Source organism: Bufo gargarizans, chromosome 6 (genome assembly GCF_014858855.1).
Source record: "Bufo gargarizans isolate SCDJY-AF-19 chromosome 6, ASM1485885v1, whole genome shotgun sequence".
In the NCBI taxonomy this organism is placed as follows: Eukaryota; Metazoa; Chordata; class Amphibia; order Anura; family Bufonidae; genus Bufo; species Bufo gargarizans.
This window is the reverse complement of record NC_058085.1, coordinates 359,729,178-359,751,692: the sequence shown is the minus strand read 5'-3', so window position 1 is coordinate 359,751,692 and position 22,515 is coordinate 359,729,178. Positions and strand designations below refer to the sequence as shown.

Below are 22,515 nucleotides of genomic sequence, written 5' to 3'. Positions count from 1 at the left end.
AGAACGTTTGTCGAGTGAAGTTTAACCACAAACGATCATATTAGTCAAACAATAACAGACTAATCATCTGGAAAGAAGTCAACCGTCTTTAAAATTATCGGCTGATAGTTTCTAGTTCACAAATGGGTCTGCTTTGAACATTTCCAGAAAGGTTTTCCTCCCCTTGCCTGGTGGGTGGCTAGCTTGAATGACCAACAGCCAATATGGGTTAGATTGTGTATGGTTGGGTCATCGTAATGATGGTTGTTCAACAATTAACCCACTGCTATCTAATTTGCATGGCCAGAGGCAGATGTTACCATCATGCAAACCAAGCAAATACCCAGAAATGCCAAACCCGCCCCTGTGTATGGTTGTTTACTCTCTGTATGCAGGGAACTAAAGGTGGTTCTGGAGTCAAGAGCCCACACTCTTATCAATTGCCACCCAACAGTCACTGCATAGGACGCACTCAATTACACCTAAATACTAACTGAACTTGCCTCAGATAGTCTTCCGTCCTCCTCTCCAGGTTCCCACCAAATATATTATATGAATTGAAAGATCATATTATCCCCTTTCCATTCCCACTACAGATTGTAAAATTTGTGTGCCATTGTATTGAAAAGGGGGTCAATGTGATCTTTATATGGCTTTTTCCAAATCTTCTTCCCTCGTGCTTACCCAGTGTACATATTGGGGTAGAATATGGGGATGGGAGATGTGGAAAGGGGGCCATGACCATTTCACTATATGGGACCTAGATATTTTGAATAGTAGTTCAGTCTGTTTAAAAGCAAATTCTGGATACAGATTATTATTACCATACTGGTTTATATATATATATACACAGTAGATACCATATTTCACAAAACATTATCACATTGGTCCCTCTCCTCATTGGCGCCACTAAAGCTCATCATCCAAATTAACCTATAATTGTGGGAGGAAACCCACAAAATTGAGAGGGGGGGGGGGGGGGCGACATACAAGCTCCATGCAGACCTCTGTTATTTTCATAATATGTAGAAGGTATGCTTGTCCTACATTAGATCATAACTGGAAGCCTCCACCACCTGCACCTAATACATATAGCTAAAGGGATTGTCCATGACTACAACCCTGTTAAGGCATATGGATTTCAAAGGGTGACTCACACTTAGGAGCCCCGTCCATGAGCCAGAATGTAGTAGTCTGAATGGAGTCCATGTAATATGGCTGGTTTCCTAGGAAGTTGAGAGAAGTTTAGGTGCAACTAGTTGTTTGCTGAGTTAGTTCCTCATGTGAAAGGGGTTGCCTGTGATGAGATAAGCTTTTTAAGGGAGTTAAACATATTTATCACCTATCCATAGATTGTTGGATCATGGTGGGGTCAACCACAGGGACCCCCAAAAATCCAGAGAATTAAGGGTTTCCTCTCTAAATGAAGCAGAGGTGCACATGGTTCATCACTTCCTTCATTTTTGTGGGTCTGGTTGAGTAATGTCTACATCAGTCCCATAGAAATTAATGGCAGTCATACCCCCTCCACCACCACCAAGATTTGATATTTCTCACCTATCTTGTGTATAGGCGATGAATACATTTTGTGGGATATCCAGTTTAAGTATTAGTATGCATGGATCAGCGTTGTAGCTTTACAAACCTCCTGTATTGTGTAAACCACCTGTTACATAGCGTGTTATCTAACCAACTTGATTTCTAACCAAGCAGACTTTAGCCGGCCCGAGCTTGGAACTGGCGTTATTCCATGGCACACTTTCACGGTAACATGCACTCACTTGAAGTACAAAGCCAGATCCGTTGCTATGATTGCGACTTCAAACAAATGAATCACATTCTCAAACTGCCTCTTGTTTAGATTTTGAAAAATGTTTAAACTCTGCAAGATAAAAAGTTTGTGTTATCCCAGCTCATCGGGCATGCAATGAACAGCACAGCAAAGACCCTGCAAACCTAAAGCATACCTTTTTTACTTGAGGTGCCATTTATGGAATGTCTGCCATCTTTATTCCTTCTGCCCCTCTGATATGTTTGCCCTAATGCGTCCTATATTTTCATCATGCCTCTAGTTTTGCAGACACAGAGGGGCAAAGTCATCACACTACACTTGCTCTGCTCTACAAGTGATAGATCAGTGACTTATATGATGCAGCTTCAGCCTGTTTCTCCTGTCTCCTGTTTGTGATAGGGAAAACTTATCATCACAAATAGGAGGCAGGAGGAGCAGTGTGAAGCAACATCTTATAGAAATAGACTGGAGAATCTGCACACTCACATAGAATAGACAGGTTGTGTGATTGAGGGGAGTTTTAGAACTCTGTAGCTAATCATTGTATGAACTCTCCTTTTATATCACTGAGGTCCTAGTCCTTTACATAATGCAGAAATTATATGTTCATCAGCACTGTATAAATGGGGTACCAGAAAGAGGAACATTGGGAGGGGATATTTGATAGATGGCAAAGTCAGCCAAACAGGGAGGACAGACATCCTGCCTACACAGGAAAGCAAGCTCTAGACTGGTTTGCAGACTGTGGATCCCATAATGCATAGCAATAATGAATGGCTACAAAATATATGGATGCTACTGGGATGAACAAGTTACACTAGTGATTTAAGACTATAAGTTAGCCAGAGTGCAAATGTTAGTATCTCTGGACAATCAAACAACGGGGAACTACCGATACACACTGTGTACCAAGACCGTGGCAGCCATTTTAGATAAATAAAGGGGGGGGCTGCAAAATGGAAGGACTGAGGCAGCAATAGAGAAATTAATGGCATGAAGTATGGTCACTGTATATTACACATATAAAGTTAAAGTGGTTGACCCCCGCATAACAAATTATCACCTGTCCACAGGTTGTCTGACCACTGGCATCCCCACCATTAATGAGAATGGGGGTCACCATAGTGAGTAGACCAACGGTTACATGGCACCAACGGTTACACATTTGTGCTGCTACTCCATTCAACTCTATGCGACTGCCGAATAGAAGCCAAGTACAGTGCTGAAAAGGCCAGTTGCATGCATGAGCATGCACCATTTACTACACTCTCAGGGATGCCCATTCTGATCATCAGTGGGGGTCCCAGCAATCAGACCTCCACCGATCAGATACATGTTACCTCTTCTGTGTCTCTTGCAGGAGATTTGAAGCTCATTATGAGATATACAAAACTCCTAACGCTCTCTCACACTTCTATATCCTCTTTCTTTCTATTCCTCTCTCTCTCTCGACCTCAGTGATCACTTTGATGCATAGTGTAGAGCAGGGATGCTGAACCTGCGGCCCTCCAGCTGTTGTAAAACTACAACTCCCACCATGCCCTGCTGTAGGCTGATAGCTGTAGACTGTCCAGGCATCCTGGGAGTTGTAGTTTTGCAACAGCTGGAGGGCCGCAGGATGAGCATCCCTGGTGTAGAGTAATAGGGTACATGGTTATTCTCCTTGGTGCTTCTTCTCGGTAGAGCTCTGTTCACAATGCTGAGAAGAGTCTCTGAAGATTTGACAAAAAGAATAGCACTGAATTCAGCATTAATCTGTCCATCAAAACCACAATGAAATGTGATGTCAGTGAGGTCCATCAGGGACCAGTGGTATTCAACATAAGGTCCAACAGAGTGGTGTGGCTGCCATTATAAATGGAATCAGCAACAGTAGCTTGAACAGAGCCAAATCAAACATAATGGTAATATAAGGGTAAAATATCTGGAAATCAGGATCACTTGGTAATAAAACCCTAGTAGAACTTTCAGGTTCAAAATCCATGTAAAAGCTTAACATGGGGTGACAACCTTACCTCATCTTCCAGCAAGGTTTTGCTAAATTCTAAGTGATGTCGTTCCAAAATAGAAGACCCATGAAGCTTTGCAAGGGGTGCCGCAGATCTGTCACAAATCAAAAAGGTCTGTAATGTATTACAAGTCACAACTTACTTAAGAATTTAACTCTATTGAAGCAGAAGTCATCAAAACCATGGCACTTACTTCATTTGGTACAAATTATTGGTTCCTCTATGGTCGATATCATGGCAGAAAGCAGCAGCCACCATGGCAAAGGCCTCCAGATCGGAATAATATTTCTTGAGCTTACCTGTCTTTTGAAAATGAATGGACCTTTATTAAAGACCATCCATCTTTGCACTATGAGTAAGACAATAATACTGTATACTATGATCCTTCCTGAATTTCTGCTTCTTATCCAAATGGTATTCTCCATCAGATCCTTGCACAGTTTATGCAAGTTAGCTGTTTGCAGTCAAGAATGTAGAGACATTGAATGTAGAGACATAGAGAAGACAAGTCAAGCTGTCCGCACTAAATCCCTCCCCTAAATCTTTATATACAAACCGGATTCCAAAAAAGTTGGGACACTAAACAAATTGTGAATAAAAACTGAATGCAATGATGTGGAGATGGCAAATGTCAATATTTTATTTGTAATAGAACATAGATGACAGATCAAACGTTTAATCCGAGTAAATGTATCATTTTAAAGGAAAAATACGTTGATTCAAATTTTCACGGTGTCGACAAATCCCAAAAAAGTTGGGACAAGTAGCAATAAGAGGCTGGAAAAAGTAAATTTGAGCATAACGAAGAGCTGGAAGACCAATTAACACTAATTAGGTCAATTGGCAACATGATTGGGTATAAAAAGAGCTTCTCAGAGTGGCAGTGTCTCTCAGAAGCCAAGATGGGTAGAGGATCACCAATTCCCACAATGTTGCGCAGAAAGATAGTGGAGCAATATCAGAAAGGTGTTACCCAGGGAAAAATTGCAAAGACTTTGCATCTATCATCATCAACTGTGCATAACATCATCCGAAGATTCAGAGAATCTGGAACAATCTCTGTGCGTAAGGGTCAAGGCCGTAAAACCATACTGGATGCCCGTGATCTCCGGGCCCTTAAACGACACTGCACCACAAACAGGAATGCTACTGTAAAGGAAATCACAGAATGGGCTCAGAAATACTTCCAGAAACCATTGTCAGTGAACACAATCCACCGTGCCATCCGCTGTTGCCAGCTGAAACTCTACAGTGCAAAGAAGAAGCCATTTCTAAACAAGATCCACAAGCTTAGGCGTTTTCACTGGGCCAGGGATCATTTAAAATGGAGTGTGGCAAAATGGAAGACTGTTCTTTGGTCAGACGAGTCACGATTCAAAGTTCTTTTTGGAAATCTGGGACGCCATGTCATCCGGACCAAAGAGGACAAGGACAACCCAAGTTGTTATCAACGCTCAGTTCAGAAGCCTGCATCTCTGATGGTATGGGGTTGCATGAGTGCGTGTGGCATGGGCAGCTTGCATGTCTGGAAAGGCACCATCAATGCAGAAAAATATATTCAGGTTCTAGAACAACATATGCTCCCATCCAGACGTCATCTCTTTCAGGGAAGACCCTGCATTTTTCAACAAGATAATGCCAGACCACATTCTGCATCAATCACAACATCATGGCTGCGTAGGAGAAGGATCCGGGTACTGAAATGGCCAGTCTGCAGTCCAGATCTTTCACCTATAGAGAACATTTGGCGCATCATAAAGAGGAAGGTGCAACAAAGAAGGCCCAAGACGATTGAACAGTTAGAGGCCTGTATTAGACAAGAATGGGAGAGCATTCCTATTTCTAAACTTGAGAAACTGGTCTCCTCGGTCCCCAGACGTCTGTTGAGTGTTGTAAGAAGAAGGGGAGATGCCACACAGTGGTGAAAATGGCCTTGTCCCAACTTTTTTGGGGATTTGTTGACACCATGAAATTCTGATTCAACATATTTTTCCCTTGAAATGGTACATTTTCTCAGTTTAAATTTTTGTTCCGTGATTTATGTTCTATTCTGAATAAAATATTAGAAGTTGGCACCTCCACATGATTGCATTCAGTTTTTATTCACGATTTGTATAGTGTCCCAACTTTTTGGGAATCCGGTTTGTAATTTCCCTGTGGACTGTAAATGTTATCAGCAGCCTTGAAGAAACTCTGTGTATGTGCAACGACCCCCGAGGAGCCAGAGCAGAGGATGGGAGAAGAGGCTCTGATGATGAGGTGTCATGTAATTCCTCTGGCCATTGCTTCTTGGGGTTGGTTCAGTGAAGGAGGAGCACCCTATATTCTTTTGGGACACTCCCTGTAGCTAGGTCTCCCGCCTAATGGTAGTTTTGGAGTGCCCTTGATGTTGAATGTCCATGTGGGTGCAAGGCAGGGCTTGAAATGGTGCAATGGCCAGGGTGTAGTGTTATGAAAGTCAGTAACCAGGCCAGATTAACCAAACAAAAGTCTCTCTTCACTGTACACAAGCTTGAGGTAAGCAAGTAGTTTGCAGCATTGGCCTTCTGATCACTCTTTCTCTTGCTAAAGTCTGTGACTGGGATCTCTAGCTTACAACTGCAATCTGTAAACCGTGGCTGTAGTGCCCACTAATCTGAAGTGTAGAGGGTGTCTTAACAGGTTACCCCTCTCCAGTAGCAGGGTCTGGAACACTTTATGATGTGTTACCTTGCTGACTCTCACTCTGTAGCTATGCAGATCCTCCTTCAGATCGTCTTCTTCATCCCCTAGAGCTCCTGGAGGTACCGAAGGCTTCTAGGCTTGAAGCTGAAGTTTGGGGGAGAGGAGCATATGGAGACACCCTTCCTCTCTTCAGCTAGACTCTCCAGAAAACTAGGGAAAACTAACGGGTGGGGCCAGCCCAGACCCTAAGCTCCAGAGAGCTGGGTCAGGTCAATCCTGGCCACGTCTTTCTTATACTGGAGCATACTGAGTATGTAGTGCAATACATTTACATGACATAACAGTATGAACAAATTGCAGATACCCCTTCACTGGGGTATCTTTTAATATCGATGACCTATCCTCAGAATAGGTCATCAATATTAGATCGGCAAGGGTCCAACACCGGACACCCCCACCGATCAGCTGTATGAAGAGAAGAAGCGCACAGTGTGCATTTGCCTGGGCCATCTCCCTTCTCTCTTCCTGCTCGCTGCTGCTTGTCATAGAAGAGAGAAGAGCAGGAAGAGAGAAGGGAGACGGCTTGTGCACACTGCGCATACCTTCCCTTCATACAGCTGATCCGCTGGCGTGCCGGGTGTTAAACCCCTGCCGTCTGATATTGATGACCTATTCTGAGGATAGGTATCAATATTAAAAGCCTGGAGAACCCCTTTAATTATTTAAATTAATTCTGTAAGAACTCTGGACACTACCATTGCCCTTGTCTAGGAAGCGTTTTCCTACACACCCTCCAATCATTGCTGACAATATCAGGCTGTGTAATGACACGTCTCACGGACAAGGGCAATAGAAAAACCGAATTAATTGTCCATATCTTTACAAGTTTTAAGGAGGAGTAACAGGAGCATCATTATACAGAACTGACGCTTCAGCATGGGTATTTCCTGGGGAATGTTTTCTAAACAGATATGTCAAGAGAGCTGACAAATTCTCTTAAAAAGCTGATCTTTTATCCAAATGTGTTCATTGACATGTCTACAAGAACCGAAACATTACATACCATCAGGAGGGTAAACATGGTTTGTCCCACATTAAATCCATGCCGCCAGTTGTGATACGTGATGTCCCGGTAACCTTTTCTCACTGTATACATCCATTTTGTTAAGACCTAGTGAGGAAAAAAATATTTATTGCATAGTTATGTCACTACTGTTTGTATGATGCATTTGGAAAGTCTTTCAGACCCTTTCACTTTTATCACATTTTATTATGTTGCGGCCTTGTACTAAAAGTTTTTCTCCATCATTCTGCACTCAATACCCCATGATGAGAAAGTGAAAACGAAATGTTAGACATCTTTGCTAATTTAATCAGCGAACAATGAATGAAATGTAGTTGCAACCTAGCCCATAACTCAGGAGCAACTGCTCACACTATTGCTGATCAGGAATGTTGCTCCTGAATTGCTCTGCCTGATCATAGAGAGAACTGTGCAGCTGTGTACAGCTCTATGGTCCTCTCTATACCTTCTTCTCTAGAATCAGTGCAAGTAGGAAACAGGATTGGGCTCTTAGGAGAATGTAGCCAAGCCCATCAACTGAACATAATGTCAACCTAAACTTAACTCTAACACACAGACCACACAGAGACCCTTTGTTCCACCGACCATGAAAATGCTGAATTTTCCTAAATGCTACATTACAGCACCTCCTGTCTCGTGTTATGTGACCTATACCTCACAGGAGCCCATACAGACTTTACCACTTGGCCACTTATATACTGGAACCTGAACAACCACACAGGACATAGTACAGATAAGACTAATGGGAACCAGCACGCAAGCAGCTGCTTGGACCCCATGCAGAACGGATGCATGGCGGTCACAGGCAGAGCTGCCCAAAAAGGCTGGACCCCATGCAGAACTATTACATGGAGGTCACAAGCAGAGCTGCCACACAGGCAAACAAGCAGACGCCTGGACCCCATGTAGAACGACACATTGCCACCACAGACAGAGCTGCACACAGACTAGATGTCTGGAGAACCCAGGAGCTCTCTCACCAAAGGCAGAACTTACACAAGAAAGGATCATAAGCAGTTAAGCCTGCCAGCCTAACAGAACTAGAAACTGAATGAATACAGAGATGTCCTTCTTCTGGAGAACTCAGGAGCCCTCTCGCCGAAGCTGAAGAAACAGACTAGCAGATGCCTGTTCCCCCTTCGGAGTTAGTCCATGGGCGAACAGACAGAGCTGCAAACAAGGCACAGACAGGCAGAAGTCTGGACCCCATGCGGAACGACACATGACGGTCACAGACAAGACACGGAACTAGACAAGCAGATGCCTGGACCCCATACGGAATCATACAAGGTGACCTTGATTTCTTACTACATGGCCACACAGACAGGGCAGATGCATAGCTCCTGCAACCAGCAAAGCTGGAGACAGACTGACCTCCAGACCCACAGCTCATAGGATCATATAGCAGGGTAACAAGGTCATCTGACCACCTAGCAGACAGACCCAGAATAAACATGGAAAATGTAACCCCAAACGAACCAGACATCAACTCGTAAAAGAGTATCCAAATACACAGGCTAAAGCTCACACACAAAAGACCGTGTGCAGCACGCATACCCAAGCCACCAGCATACACAGGAAACAGCCTGCAGTCAGGGCGCAAGCGAACCTGCAGCCAGCCTGCACGGCAACAGCATTAAGAACGGTATATAATAAAGGTAGTAGTGGCTACACTTGGCGAGTGGAGATATATAGGTGCTCACTCCACAACCCACCCCAGGTTGTAGCAAGAAGATAAAATTGTTGTGTATAGATGGAGGACACATGAAATATCTGGGGCAATGTGGACTGAACAATAAATATTTATTAATATATATAAAACCTATTTATACATAGATAGATAAAAAGTCAGCAATCCATACCATAAGGGATAAATATTAAAACCAGAGTCATATATCTGCAGAATAAATATGATACTTATGATAGTTGATAAATATGCAATAGTTGGTCAATGTCAAATAATTGCACTTGGTTATAAGTGAACAGATCATTTATATAAAGCAGCGTATCTGTAACGAATATGTCCTGCTCAGCAGATCCACCTCTTCAAGATCTCAAATGAAAGCACCTGTTTTCCTCACAATTTTAACAGCACTCCGTGGTTCACTTTTCACACCCAAACTTGTTATAATACGGACACATACACACAGGTATTTTTTGTGTACATTACCGGTCCGGTGGGTGTTATGGCTGCACAATTGTAGTTTCACTGTGGGACTGATCATCACACAGCTGATGAACTGAGTCACGTGATTCACTTTAACACACGTGGGACGCCACGTAGTGAGAGTAGAACGTGACTCCACGCTGAAAGATCCAACGCCGACTCCTCAGTCCCGCAGTTAAACTCCAATTGTGCAGCCATAACACCCTCCGGACCGGTAATGTACACAAAAAATATCTGTGTGTATGTGTCCGCATTATAACAAGTTTGGGTGTGAAAAGTGAACCACGGAGTGCTGTTAAAATTGTGAGGAAAACAGGTGCTTTCATTTGAGATCTTGAAGTATTGGGGGGGGGGGGGGTGCCAGAGAAAGGACCGGCCCGGGGTGCCAAACACCCTAGGCACAACAGTGCTCAAGATAGGTCATCAGTATCTGATCGGTGGGAGTCTGACACGCAGTACCCCTGCTGATCAGCAGTTTGAGAAGGCACCAGCATGGCCTTGCAGCTTACCGAGCACAGCGACAAGCTCATTCACTTCAATGGGGATAAGCACAATACCAAGCACGGCCGCTAGACAATGTACAGTGCTGTGCTTGGTAAACACGGAGAAATCCAGGAGCGCTGGTGCCTTCTCAAACAGCTGATTGGCTGGGGTCCCGGGTATTGGACCCTCCACCGATCAGATACTGATGACCTATCCAGAGGATACGTCAACAGCATCTAAAGCCTGTAAAACCCCTTTAACTTCTCATTGTGCTAGACCACCGGGGAGCCTTACATTAACCCTCCACTGTCCTAGACCACCATGGATACTTAAATAAACCCCTTTACTGCCCTAGATCACCAAATATACTGACCTTAACCCCTTCATTCTCTGTTACTACGAGGCATACATACACCCCTTCACTGCCCTAAGCACCAGTTATATTGACATTAACTCATTCACTGTATTAGTCTACCTGAGATCCTCACAGTAACCCCTTCACTATCCAAGACCACTATGGATACTAAAATTAACCTCCTTACTGTCCTAGACCTTAGGATAATCCAGCATTGTTAATCATAGTGGTTTTAACACCATTGTTTTGCTTAACTGCTTGTGGACCACTCAACATTGTTAGAAGGCAGGCCAATCTGTATATAACACTGCAGGGTCTGGAACTAAAGGGAAATCATGCAGCTGCAGGAGATTAGAGACAGCCATGTCCCCTTAATTAAAGCACTGTGTGTCAATGAGGTGCTCACTTCTATAATTCTGGTAAACAAGGGATTGCTGGGTTGCTGCAGAAGCTACTGGATGATAGTCCTATAGCACATGTCAAGAGGCTGTATACCCCCCCCCCCCCCATAAATGGGTCTAATATGTCAGATACAGTTACAGGAGAAATCAGCAAGAACAAATCTAATTTTAATATGCCCCCAAAGGTCTTTTTTAAAAATATGGCGGACATAATGTGTAAAAAATATAAAGAAAACAACATTTTAAAAAAGCAAAATAGGGAATTCCACCACTAGCAAAAAAGTACATCTGTAACCATAAAAAATAGAAAATATTGTAAACAAAACAAAAAAAACTGCAAAAAAAATAATAATATAAAAATGGCATACAAATGAAAGCCTTACATGGGATATAAAATTATTTGCACAACCAACTGCACGGATGAGCCACTGTACTTGTAAAAACAATGTAAAGGCTGTGGGCAGAAAACCCCTTTAAGAATCCCCACACTACCATTGTCAGTATGATATTATTACTGAAAAATGCATGGACACAACTACTTTGGCTCTTAAAGGCTATATTCACTTTGACAAGCATTTTCTTTCCAATGCATCTCTTATGTAAACATATACCTTATGTCTCCATGGTTACAGACTACACTACTGTGTTGTCAGGTCCTGCAGTCCTTCTCTCTTCCAGTTGTAACCTGGCTCTTTGGTAACCTATCAAATGTATGTAGGAATGTATCGATGGAAGGCATGTAGGATCAGACTGCACAGGGTTTGCTTGTAACCCTAGAGGTACATAGTTCTGCTTGGGAGCTGTCGACACTAAATTATAGGTTTATTTAAAAAGGACCAGTCAGCCTGAAATGCAGTACAATCTGCAGGCGGCATGTTATAGAGCAGGGGGAGCTGAACGGATTGATATTTCGTTTTATGGCAAAAGATTTAATAAAACTTGTAATTTATACATTTATATACCTGTATATGCTTTTTCTGAACCTAAGACCATCCCCCAAGTACAACTATCAGTGGCTAACATCTATCTCTGTATATACACACTTACACAGAGAATGCTATCAATCAGTGATAACACCTTCCCCGTGTACAACTATCAGTGACTGACATCTATCTCTGTATACACACTTACACAGAGAATGCTATCAGTAGACCTACCCTTTAGAAATTCAGAAACTGTTAAATCTGTTTTTCTTTCTCATTTTACTCCAGGCTATTCTAGAATGCTTGCCAAGCCTTGCATTTGGCTTTGTGTATAAGCACTGGGTGGAAAGCCCACAAGCAAGGATAAAACCTCTTCCAAGAGCTTGCAGAAAGAAGATTATTTGGATCACGGAGCTGCCGATCCCTGTCCTGAAGCCATTCATTTGAGAATAGGCTTTGGCAACTCTTCCTCTCCTTCCTCATTCAATGTAAATGTAAACAAGCAGCAAAATATAAAGAAATTATCTCTGACTGATCGGTGGGGGTCTGACTCCCCATGCCCATACTGATCTACTGAAGAAAGGGTCTATCTTAAGGAGAACCGGTCACATTGAACAGGCTATTGGATCTGTCAGCGGTATGAGCAGGAGGAGCTGTGCAGATTTAGTTTTTCAGGAAAGATTCAGTAAAGCTAGCACTTTATTCATTTAAATCTCTGCTCTTTCTAGGCTTTGGAGTCCAGTGGCCGATCCTAATTACTGTGTAGGCCCACCCACTGAATGACTAAGCGGAGAAAGACCAAGGATTTCAATCATTACAAGTTTTACTGAATGTTTTATACAAACTATATATCAATATGCTCAGCTCTTCCTGCCCTGTAATATCTTGCCTTTAGACTGGATGGCGTTTTTTATGGTAAAAAGTTAACTGTAAGGATAGTCATCAATATTAAGGTTCCTCAAAAACTCTTACATGTAACTAATACCAAGCTATAGCTAGTCTAGACTGGTGGGAAATGATGGTGGCAAAAAAGTGAGATCATTAAATAGATTGCTTCATAAATACTGCCCCTGTCAAGATGCCCTGTTATGGCATATGCATGTCACAGAGTGAGTGTTCCAACTTAGAACCCCCCTTTATTAGCTTTGGCGCACCTGATGGTTTCCGTATGGCTGACAAAAACAGCCGATCAACTCATTATTGGGCCAACTTCAATTTAAAAAGAGGTTGTCTTCTTGAGACGTCGTCTTTAAGTCTTTGTGCAGGGAAAACATAAGATGTTTCCAGGGGTGGACTGGGGTTCTTTGGGCCCCCCAGAGGAAAATATTCTCAGGGTCCATGGCCCGAACCCCAAATCATAAATAAAGTCTAATAGATTTTGACTCAAAGAAATAGACCCTTGTGGCAAATGTTTTTTTCTCCTGGCCCACTATAGTATCAGAACCTGGGCACATCAGAGGATCCTCTGGTATTCTTTTGGGCCAGTACAACGCTCCATGTTCCACACAAGACTGCATAGCCTAAGCTGATGGTCTGATGTTCGCATAACCAAAAACATTAACCACCATATTGGATTATCCTGTCAAATAAAATCTCATCCAAATCACGCTGAGTTTTGAGTATCCTTGCAACTGTGAGAAAACCATACACAAGAGATAGCTGCAAGCCGAACGTTTGTGCGACCTACAGCTATCTTTCTGCCCCATCATAAACTTGCAGTGGCTTCGCTGAGCTTTCATGTTTATTTCAATGGAAAGAAGGAGACAAGTTGCTACCATTTCATAGAGGGTCTTATCTACTAAAACAACAAAGGAATGGAAGTGTAGGCATCCAACAAGCCCAATCCTTTGTTCCCATGACGTTTGTCATTGGGGCAACACATTTTATAAGGTTGAAAAAGACATAAATCCAGTTCAACCAATTATACTTCATTGTTCATTCTGCTGTAGACAAAAAAAAAACATGAGGGTGAAGCCTTATGGAAAAACATTCCTTCCCGAGGCCAAATCTGGCAATCAGAATAACTCCCTGGATCAATGACTTTTTTCCAGAAATCTAATAACTATAACCTCCAGTAATACATCCAGGCCCCTCTTGAAATCTTTTAGTGAGTTCACCATCACCACCACTTCTGACGATGGATATCGGCACATATTAGTTAGAAGAATCTGCCGACATTGATTGGATGTGCGTGGCCAGCTTAAAGGGGTTGTGCAGTCTTATAAATGTATACAGACATAATTACGTTATCACAATACAATTCACTGTGTTAGCAGTTTCACCTGCAACTCCCTTTTCTGCCCCCCAGTCACGTGACCTCCACTATCCAGCATACACTGATCAGAATCAGAATCAGAATTAGCTTTATTCGCCAAACACGACACAGTCGATCGTGCTCGGAATTTGGTTAGGCACAGGTACAGGCATAGTAACTAGGGGGTGGAAGGGGGGGGTTAAGTAATGGGCACATTAGGGGCGAGGGAGGGATTATGGGCGGGAGATGGGGCGTGATGAGTTCAGCAGTCTGACGGCCGTTAGGAAGAAAGTGTTCAGCCTCCTCGATGTCCTTGCAGGGATGGCCTGATACCTGCGGCCGGACTTTAGACGTCTGAAGAGATGATGGCCCGGATGGGAGTGGTCATTGAATATTTTCAGAGCCCTGGAGCGCAGTCTGTTGGAGAAGATAGAGTCAAGGGGTGGTAGTGGCAGTCGAGTAGTTCTCTCCGCCGAGCTGATGACCCTTTGTAGTTTGCGCTTGTCACTGGCTGATGAGCCGGCATACCACACCAGAAGGGACGAGCACAATACCGACTCGATGGTACAGGAGTAGAAGGACTTCAGTAGGTCCTGAGCCATGCCGAACTTCCTCAGTTGTCGAAGGAAATAGAGCCGCTGGTGAGCCTTCTTTATGATGGACGAGATGTTGGGACGCCAGGATAGGTCTTCAGAGATTGTCGTGCCTAGGAGGCGGGCACTGGGTACCCTTGCGACTTCAGATCCGTCTATATGGGTCAGGGGGGGGACTACCCTTCCCTTCCTGAAGTCAACGACCAGCTCGACCGTCTTTGTGGCGTTTAGGACCAGGTTGTGCGCGCCGCACCAGTTGCTGATCCTGTCAATTTCCTTACGGTAGGCCTGCTCATCGCTGTCGCTAATCAGGCCCACAAGTGTGGTGTCATCAGCGAACTTGATGACTTTAACTGAGGCCTCCTCCGATCTGCACTCGTTCGTGTACAGAGAGAACAGGAACGGCGATAGTACACATCCCTGAGGGGCGCCAGTGTTGGTGACCCTCGGTTTGGAGGTCAGATTGCCTAATCTGACGACCTGGGACCTGTTAGTGAGAAAGTCCATGATCCAATGTCGTAGTGTTGGATGGACATCAAGTGCCGTAAGGTTCCTCTGCAGGATGCTGGGGGAGATGGTATTAAAAGCTGAGCTGAAGTCTAGAAGGAGGATTCTCGCGTATGTGTTGGGTTTGTCGAGGTGTTCAGTGACGTATTCTAGGCACATGTTAATCGCATCGTCAGTGGATCTGTTTGCCCTGTAGGCGAATTGCAGAGGGTCCAGCCGGTCCAGAGTGGCGGTCTTCAGGATGGAGAGGACCACCTTCTCTAGGGTCTTCATGACCACCGAAGTCAGAGCCACGGGCCGGAAGTTGTTTAGATCAGAAACGCCCTGTTTCTTCGGCACAGGGATGATAGTTGAGATCTTAAAGCAGGCGGGGACATGTCCCTCCTTAAGGGATCTGTCAAAGATTTGGGTGAGGGCCGGGGCCAGTTGGACTGAGCAATATTTCAGGCATGCAGGAGTGACACCATCGGGACCAGGGGCTTTACTCGCATTTAGCTTGGACAGCAGGGTGCGAACCGAAGTCACATTCACTGTAGGTGGATCAGCGAAGTCAGCGAGCGGGCCAGATAATGTGGTAGCCGGGACTGGGGTGCCCACTCTGGGGGGCATTGTACGAGTTACATCACCCTCGGTCGAGGTCTCGAATCTGCAGTAGAACCTGCCCAGCTCCTCTGCCAGCGCCTGACGAGGGGTGGTGAGCGCCGGGGGGGGGGTTTGTAGTTGGTCGCGGACCTAAGACCCTTCCAGATCGCCCTCTGGTCGTTAGAGCGCAAGGAATGGTGGATGCGTTCCGCGTATGCCCGTTTCGCCGCACGCAGTTCGCGATTAAGGCAGTTTTTGGCCAGTCTGTATTCTAATTGATTACCGGTTTTATGCGCGGTCTCCTTGTGCCTGCGTAGGTGTTTGAGCTTGTTTGCGAACCACGGTTTGTCATTTGGGTAAATCGTGTAAGATCTTGAGGGGACACAGGAGTCTTCGCAGAAACTGATGTACGAGGAGACAACAACCGCCCAGGTGTCAAGGTCATTCTCTTCTAGGGCTCCCCAGTCTGTGAAGTCAAAACAGGCCTGTAGTTGTAGCTTGGCCTCCTCGGACCACACTCTGGAAGTTCTACGGATCGGTTTCGAAGACTCTAGGCGACGTCTGTAGGAGGGGACCAGGTGGACAAGGCAGTGGTCGGATGAGCCTAATGCGGCTCTCGGGATGGCTTTGTACGCTTTCCTTAGAGGCGTGTAACGATGATCCAAGGTGTTCGAGAGTCTCGTGGGACAATCAATGTGCTGGGAGTAGCGTGGTAGGACACGACGGAGGTCCGCTTTATTAAAATCACCCAACACGATGAACAGTGAGCCAGGAAGGGCCGACTCCCAGTTTGTGATGGTATCGCTGAGGGCCTGTAGAGCATTACCTGTGTCAGCGTCGGGGGGGATGTAAACACCCACCAGCACGTACGAAGAGAACTCCCTTGGTGAGTAGGCCGGCCTGCAGTTGATGAGGAGCGCCTCAAGGTTCGCAGTGCATATCCGTTCTAAGGCCTCTTTCACACGGGCGTCAGTTTTTTTACCCGGATAAGAGCCGGGTGCGTTGCGGGAAAATGCGCGATTTTTCCGCGCGAGTGCAAAACATTGTCATGCGTTGCACTCGCGTGAGAAAAATCGCGCATGTTTGGTACCCAAACCCTTTGCATAGAATGCATAGTAAAACAGCGCTAGAGGGGTTAAAAAAATAAATAATTTTTTTTAAACTCACCTTAGTCCACTTGATCGCGAAGCCGGCATCTCCTTGTGTCTCCTCTGCGCTGAACAGGACCTGGTGTGAGCTGCTGCATTAAATACCGGTTAAGGACCTTTGATGACGTCACTCCGGTCATCACATGGTACGTCACATGATCTTTTACCATGGTGATTCACCATGGTAAAAGACCATGTGATGACCGGAGTGACGCCATCAAAGGTCCTTAACCGGTATTTAATGCAGCAGCTCACCCCAGGTCCTGTTCAGCGCAGAGGAGACACAAGGAGATGCCGGCTTCGCGATCAAGTGGACTAAGGTGAGTTAAAAAAAATTATTTTAACCCCTCTAGCGCTGTTTTGCTATGCATTCTGTATTCAGAATGCTATTATTTTCCCTTATAACCATGTTATAAGGGAAAATAATAAAGATCGGGTCTCCATCCCGATCGTTTCCTAGCAACCGTGCGTGAAAATCGCACCGCATCCGTACTTGCTTGCGGATGCTATGCGATTTTCATGCTTCCCATTCACTTCTATGGGGCCTGCGTCACGTGAAAATTGGACAATATAGAGCATGCTGCGATTTTCACTCAACGCACAAGTGATGCGTGAAAATCACCGCTCATGTGCACAGCCCCATAGAAATGAATGGGTCAGGATTCAGTGCGGGTGCAATGCGTTCACCTCACGCATCGCACCCGCACGGAAAATTCGCCCGTGTGAAAGGGGCCTAAGAGGGAGACATTAGGGCACCAGGTAGCACTGCTGTAGAAGCAGATGCCGCTGCCTTCGGACTTCCCCGAAAGGGATGGTACGCGGTCCGCACGAACAAAGTTAAATCCGTGGAGATGGAGAGGGTTGTCCGTGATGTCATCATGCAGCCATGTTTCCGTGAGGCAGATGATCGGGGTATGCTCGCCGTGACCATGCTTGCGGACTATCAGACAGAGTTTGTCCAACTTGTTGGGGAGGGATCGGACGTTCGCAAGGAGAATCGAGGGTACCGCTGACCTCAGACCTTTCCTCCTTAGTCTGACGAGAACACCGGCGCGGCGACCTCTAGGCCGTCTGTAAGCATGGGCTGTCGGCGTGGCTTCGGAGATCATTGCTGCATGGCTCCACACCTCGTCACACCTGATGCAGCATGACGTTCCATTTGCTGATCAAATGAATTTCTTGCCATACCGTCCTTTGAAGTTAGGTAAGCCCTAACTTCTGCAGAACTTCTTTAAAGTCTATCCTTATCTACACATGGGAGGAGATTTATCTGGTATTTAAACTGGTATAAAGTAAAACTGTCTTAGTTGCCCGTACCAATCAGATCTAACCTTTCATTTTGGAAAGTATCTGTGAAAAAATAAAAGGTGGAATCTGATTGGTTGCCATTATCACTAGTTTTAATCTCCCCTATGATGTCCAGTTGGATTCAGGTGTACAGAGTGGAGAGCTGGGCTTTGGAGTTCCTCAGTGGAAATGCTGATGGGAAGTCCAGGAAAGTGTCTTCTCGATCATCATGGCTTCATAATGATGAAGATACTTTTATGTGATTCATATAGCATTTGTATTATCTTCTTTGGCTTTGGTTCGACCTAAGAGTATCAATAAAATATGAATACAATAAGACAAGCTGGTTACCTCTGCGGGCACCTTGAACTTCTCCACAGCTTTTAGTTCTACAAAGAGCCGTATGCCGCTCTTGATGAGCTCGTGCTCGGACACCGGCAGGTCACTAAAGTGGAATTCATACAGTTCCAGCGCCGCGGGGTCTGGCAGCTCTTCTTTCTGTTCAAAAGAAGATAAACACTTGTGAGCAGATGGATCCTATTAGTCGGGTCCAAGACTTTCCTTAACTTATAGATTTGTTTTCCAAAGGTGTGTCCCTGCTTTTATAGGACAACACAAAAACATCCACATAGGCATTAGAGTGATGCACTGCTGAGATGGCGCTTGGCCAATTTTCTGCTATATATTAGATTTAAAGGGGTTGACCCATCTTGTTCATTGGAGACATATCGCTAGGATATGCCCCCAATTTCTGATAGGTGCGGGTCCCAACTCCGGGACCCACACCTATCTTTAGAACGGAGCCCACATGCACTGCCGCCCCCCATTCATTGCAGCGCCATCGAAATGAATGGGAAGCGCACCGCACAAGAGTGCCCTCCACTCCATTCACTTCTATGGGGCTGATGGAAATAGTCGAGCCAAAAGTCGGCTGTTTTTGGCAGTCACATAGAAATGAATAGAGGGCAGCTGCGCATGCGCTGTGCACCCTCCTTTACTCTTCGGGCTCTGTTCAGGGGTGGGACCCGCACCTATCAGGCCCCCTGTGTAAGATGGGCAAACCTCTTTTAAAGAGTATATATTTATTGTAGATGCGTTACTGTAAATTGGGCTTCACAGTTACACACCATATTGGCATGGGTGTACCTGTGTGTGTCATGTTCATCTGTCTGTTCATCATCTATGTGTCATGTTCATCTGGCCTAGGCGCAGCTCAACCCATTGAATGAGTTAGGCAACCCTCTTGATATCACAATTGCACTTGAACGCCCCAAATATTGGCTTTAGTTCAATGTATCCATGGCTAATTCTAGCCGTAACTCTACACATGAGGTCAGCATTAATCACGTAGGCACATCTACTGTCATTTCAAGTTAATGGGGCTGAGCTGTGATGCCAAGCACAGCCACTATACAATGCACAGCGCTGTGCTTAGTAAGCTGCGCGAAGGCTGTGGCGCTCAAAGGATCACGCTGACTGCTCGAAATAGCTGCCGGAATGGGTCCGAGGTGTCGGACCCCCACCAATCAGATACTTATGACCTGTCCAGAGGAAGAGTTGGAAAACTGCTTTAAAGTGCTAACCATTCACATTCAAGTGAATCTATTACCAGTTAAAGGGGTTGTCCATTAAGCTGCTTAGTGGGTGTCACACAACTGTAATTTCTGGCTGTACCAGACAGTAGTTGCTTAAAGCGATTGTTTAAGATTTTGATATCGATGGCCTACGTTTAGGATAAGACCCTTGCGCTAAGGCCCCTTGCTAGGCCAGTGATGTCACTTTCATCTGTCACATGACTTAGGCACCGTCAAGTGAATGGGCCTGAGTTGCAATACCAAGCACAGCCACTCTACAATGTAAGGAACTGTGAGGAGACTGTAGCTTACAATCAGGAGACCACTCCAGCTGTCACTCAGAGATGGAAGGGGCAACACAATGCAGAGAGCACTTCACAATGAAGCTCCCCTTCTGGGCACTTGCAGGAGCAAAACCTGGCAGAATGAAACTTCATATTCACTCTACTCCCGATGAGAAAGCGTCTCAAAAGGTATATTTGTTTTGCTCTCTCTAGTCCCTACCTAGTGCAGTTTGCAGTTGAGCATGGTCAAAACTGAAGACAGACTCCCCTTATCCCTTTAAGTTAGTTAACTAATTGGAAGACCTTTTTTTTGCACTTAAAAGTCCCATATATTGGATTTGATTCAACGTATCCATGGCTAATTCTAGCCATATCTCTGCACATGAGGTCAGCATTTCTCATGTAGGCACATCTACTGTCAGGTTCTTGCAAACATCTTACCAATATCTTCACAAGCTCTTTCTCTTCACATTCGTCTACGTTCTTATTTAACTTCTCTTTCGTTTTCTAAAATGGAAACATTGCGTTGATTAGACACCACATTTCAGTCTCGGTCCTGGGTAAAAAACATTATGACGACATTTACCAGAATAGTCTGAAGTTCATGAGGTGTGCACTTCAGCTGGTACAGGAGCATCTCCTGGGCAATGTCTTTTCTGTTTTCTAGTTTATTCATTCTGTCGTATGTGTCTGTGTTCAGGACCGACCATCCCAGAAACTGAGTCAGGGTCTGGAACAGGAAAGATGCTGTCAGCTCTACCACACAAGACAAACGTAACAGATTGTCCTAACTGGGCACGTGACCTGTAGCTACTGTTATCAGTCTGATGTGAAGATGATCCAAACAGTAGTTGAGTCCAGTTCTTTCTGATGGACTCACGAGTCTGATATTAAATTACACAGTATAATCACGTTGTGACTAGATATCAGCATCACTGGATGACTGTGCATCTATCACTGTGTCCTCCTGCTCCTCGTACCATGACTGCGTTACAGCAAATACTGTTCTGGGGTTTGGGGTTTGTCTTTAAGAAGATTCTTACAAGACAGACTCTTATAACATGTCTACCACGTAATCTATCTATCCAGGGTTGGACTGGCCCATCAGAGTACCAAAGGATCCTCCGCCACGCCCAGTCTATGAAGCCATTATGGGCCCCAAAGGTCCAAGAGAAAAACTGCATTTGGGGCAGCCTTTGGAGCTAATTACCTGCGACTAGGGTCTGTGTCTTAGGTTTTGAATCAATTAGACCTTATTGATGATACAGGGGTTGGGCCCCAAAAATAAGTTTCTCTTGTGGGCCCAAGGAACTCAGTCCGACACTATCTATCTATCTATCTATATTTATCTATCTATCTCATATCTATCTCCTATCTATATATCTCCTATCTATCTATCTATCTATCTATCTATATATCTATATACCTACCTCATATCTATCTATCTATCTATCTATCTATATATCTCATATCTATCTATCTATCTATCTATCTATCTAACATCTATCTATCTATCTATCTATCTATCTAACATCTATCTACCTACCTATCTCTCTACATAAAGTTATACTGTTGATTGATTGCACAGGTAACTCCTTACTTCAGTGATTTGCTCGTCATGCTCATCAAACGGTCTCCCGTCCGTCCGGTTGTAGAATGTAGCCACACCCACAATCTCCTCCTTTTTGTTCACAATGGGCAGGGACAAGACATTTTTAATAGCCCATCCCGTCTCATCCACCGGCCCTTTCTAAAAAGACAAAGTAAACCGTCTTTTCATTGTTCTGACACCAACATAAGGATCGGATTCTGAATAGAATGAAAAAATAACAAATGTATCTGGTAATTTTCTCACCTGAAATCCAAAGTACTCATCGGCGGGTGCGTTCATCATGTTGCAAATCTGACACATGGAAAAAATCACATAATGTAAATGCTGCAGATTCACGACTCCTGTAACAAACTTAGTTTATTATTTATTAGTTATTAGTTGCACTTATTGAAAAAATCTCCTTAATAGTTAGAAATACAGAGACATAGACTTAAGCCTTTTTAGACAGCCTTAAAGTGAAGGTCCAGCAATATCATTTATTTATTCTAAATAAGTTTAAAATTCTGTACTAATTTATTTCCTTATATATCTTTTTAGGCGTTGAAGCTCCATTTTTCTGATACAGAGCTCCAAATCCCCTAGATAGACATAAAATGTTGCCTGCCTGCAGCCACCACCAGGGGGAGCTTAGGGTACTTTCACACTTGCGTATTCTTTTCCGGCATAGAGTTCCATCAAAAGGGCTCTATTCCGGAAAAGAACTGATCAAGCATATCCCAATGCATTCTGAATGGATAGAAATCCATTCAGTTTGCATCAGTATGCCTTCCGTTCAGTTATTGCGGTATTATGTCCGTCCAAAATGCCTGATCAGTCG

The 22,515-nt window shown here is 44.5% G+C and overlaps 1 protein-coding gene across 1 annotated transcript in view; it reads right to left on the bottom strand.

Moving 5' to 3' along the window:
- Positions 1-22,515, bottom strand: part of PDE6C (phosphodiesterase 6C) — a 77,960-nt gene that overhangs the window by 34,097 nt on the left and 21,348 nt on the right. The window contains exons 8-16 of the mRNA XM_044298189.1: positions 21,942-21,989; positions 21,687-21,836; positions 20,673-20,816; positions 20,528-20,593; positions 18,580-18,726; positions 7,508-7,615; positions 3,974-4,083; positions 3,787-3,874; positions 1,761-1,861 (exon numbers count right to left, since the gene is read on the bottom strand). Of these exons, the coding sequence (XP_044154124.1) occupies positions 1,761-1,861; positions 3,787-3,874; positions 3,974-4,083; positions 7,508-7,615; positions 18,580-18,726; positions 20,528-20,593; positions 20,673-20,816; positions 21,687-21,836; positions 21,942-21,989 (962 nt within the window). The remainder of the gene's footprint in view (positions 1-1,760; positions 1,862-3,786; positions 3,875-3,973; positions 4,084-7,507; positions 7,616-18,579; positions 18,727-20,527; positions 20,594-20,672; positions 20,817-21,686; positions 21,837-21,941; positions 21,990-22,515) is intronic.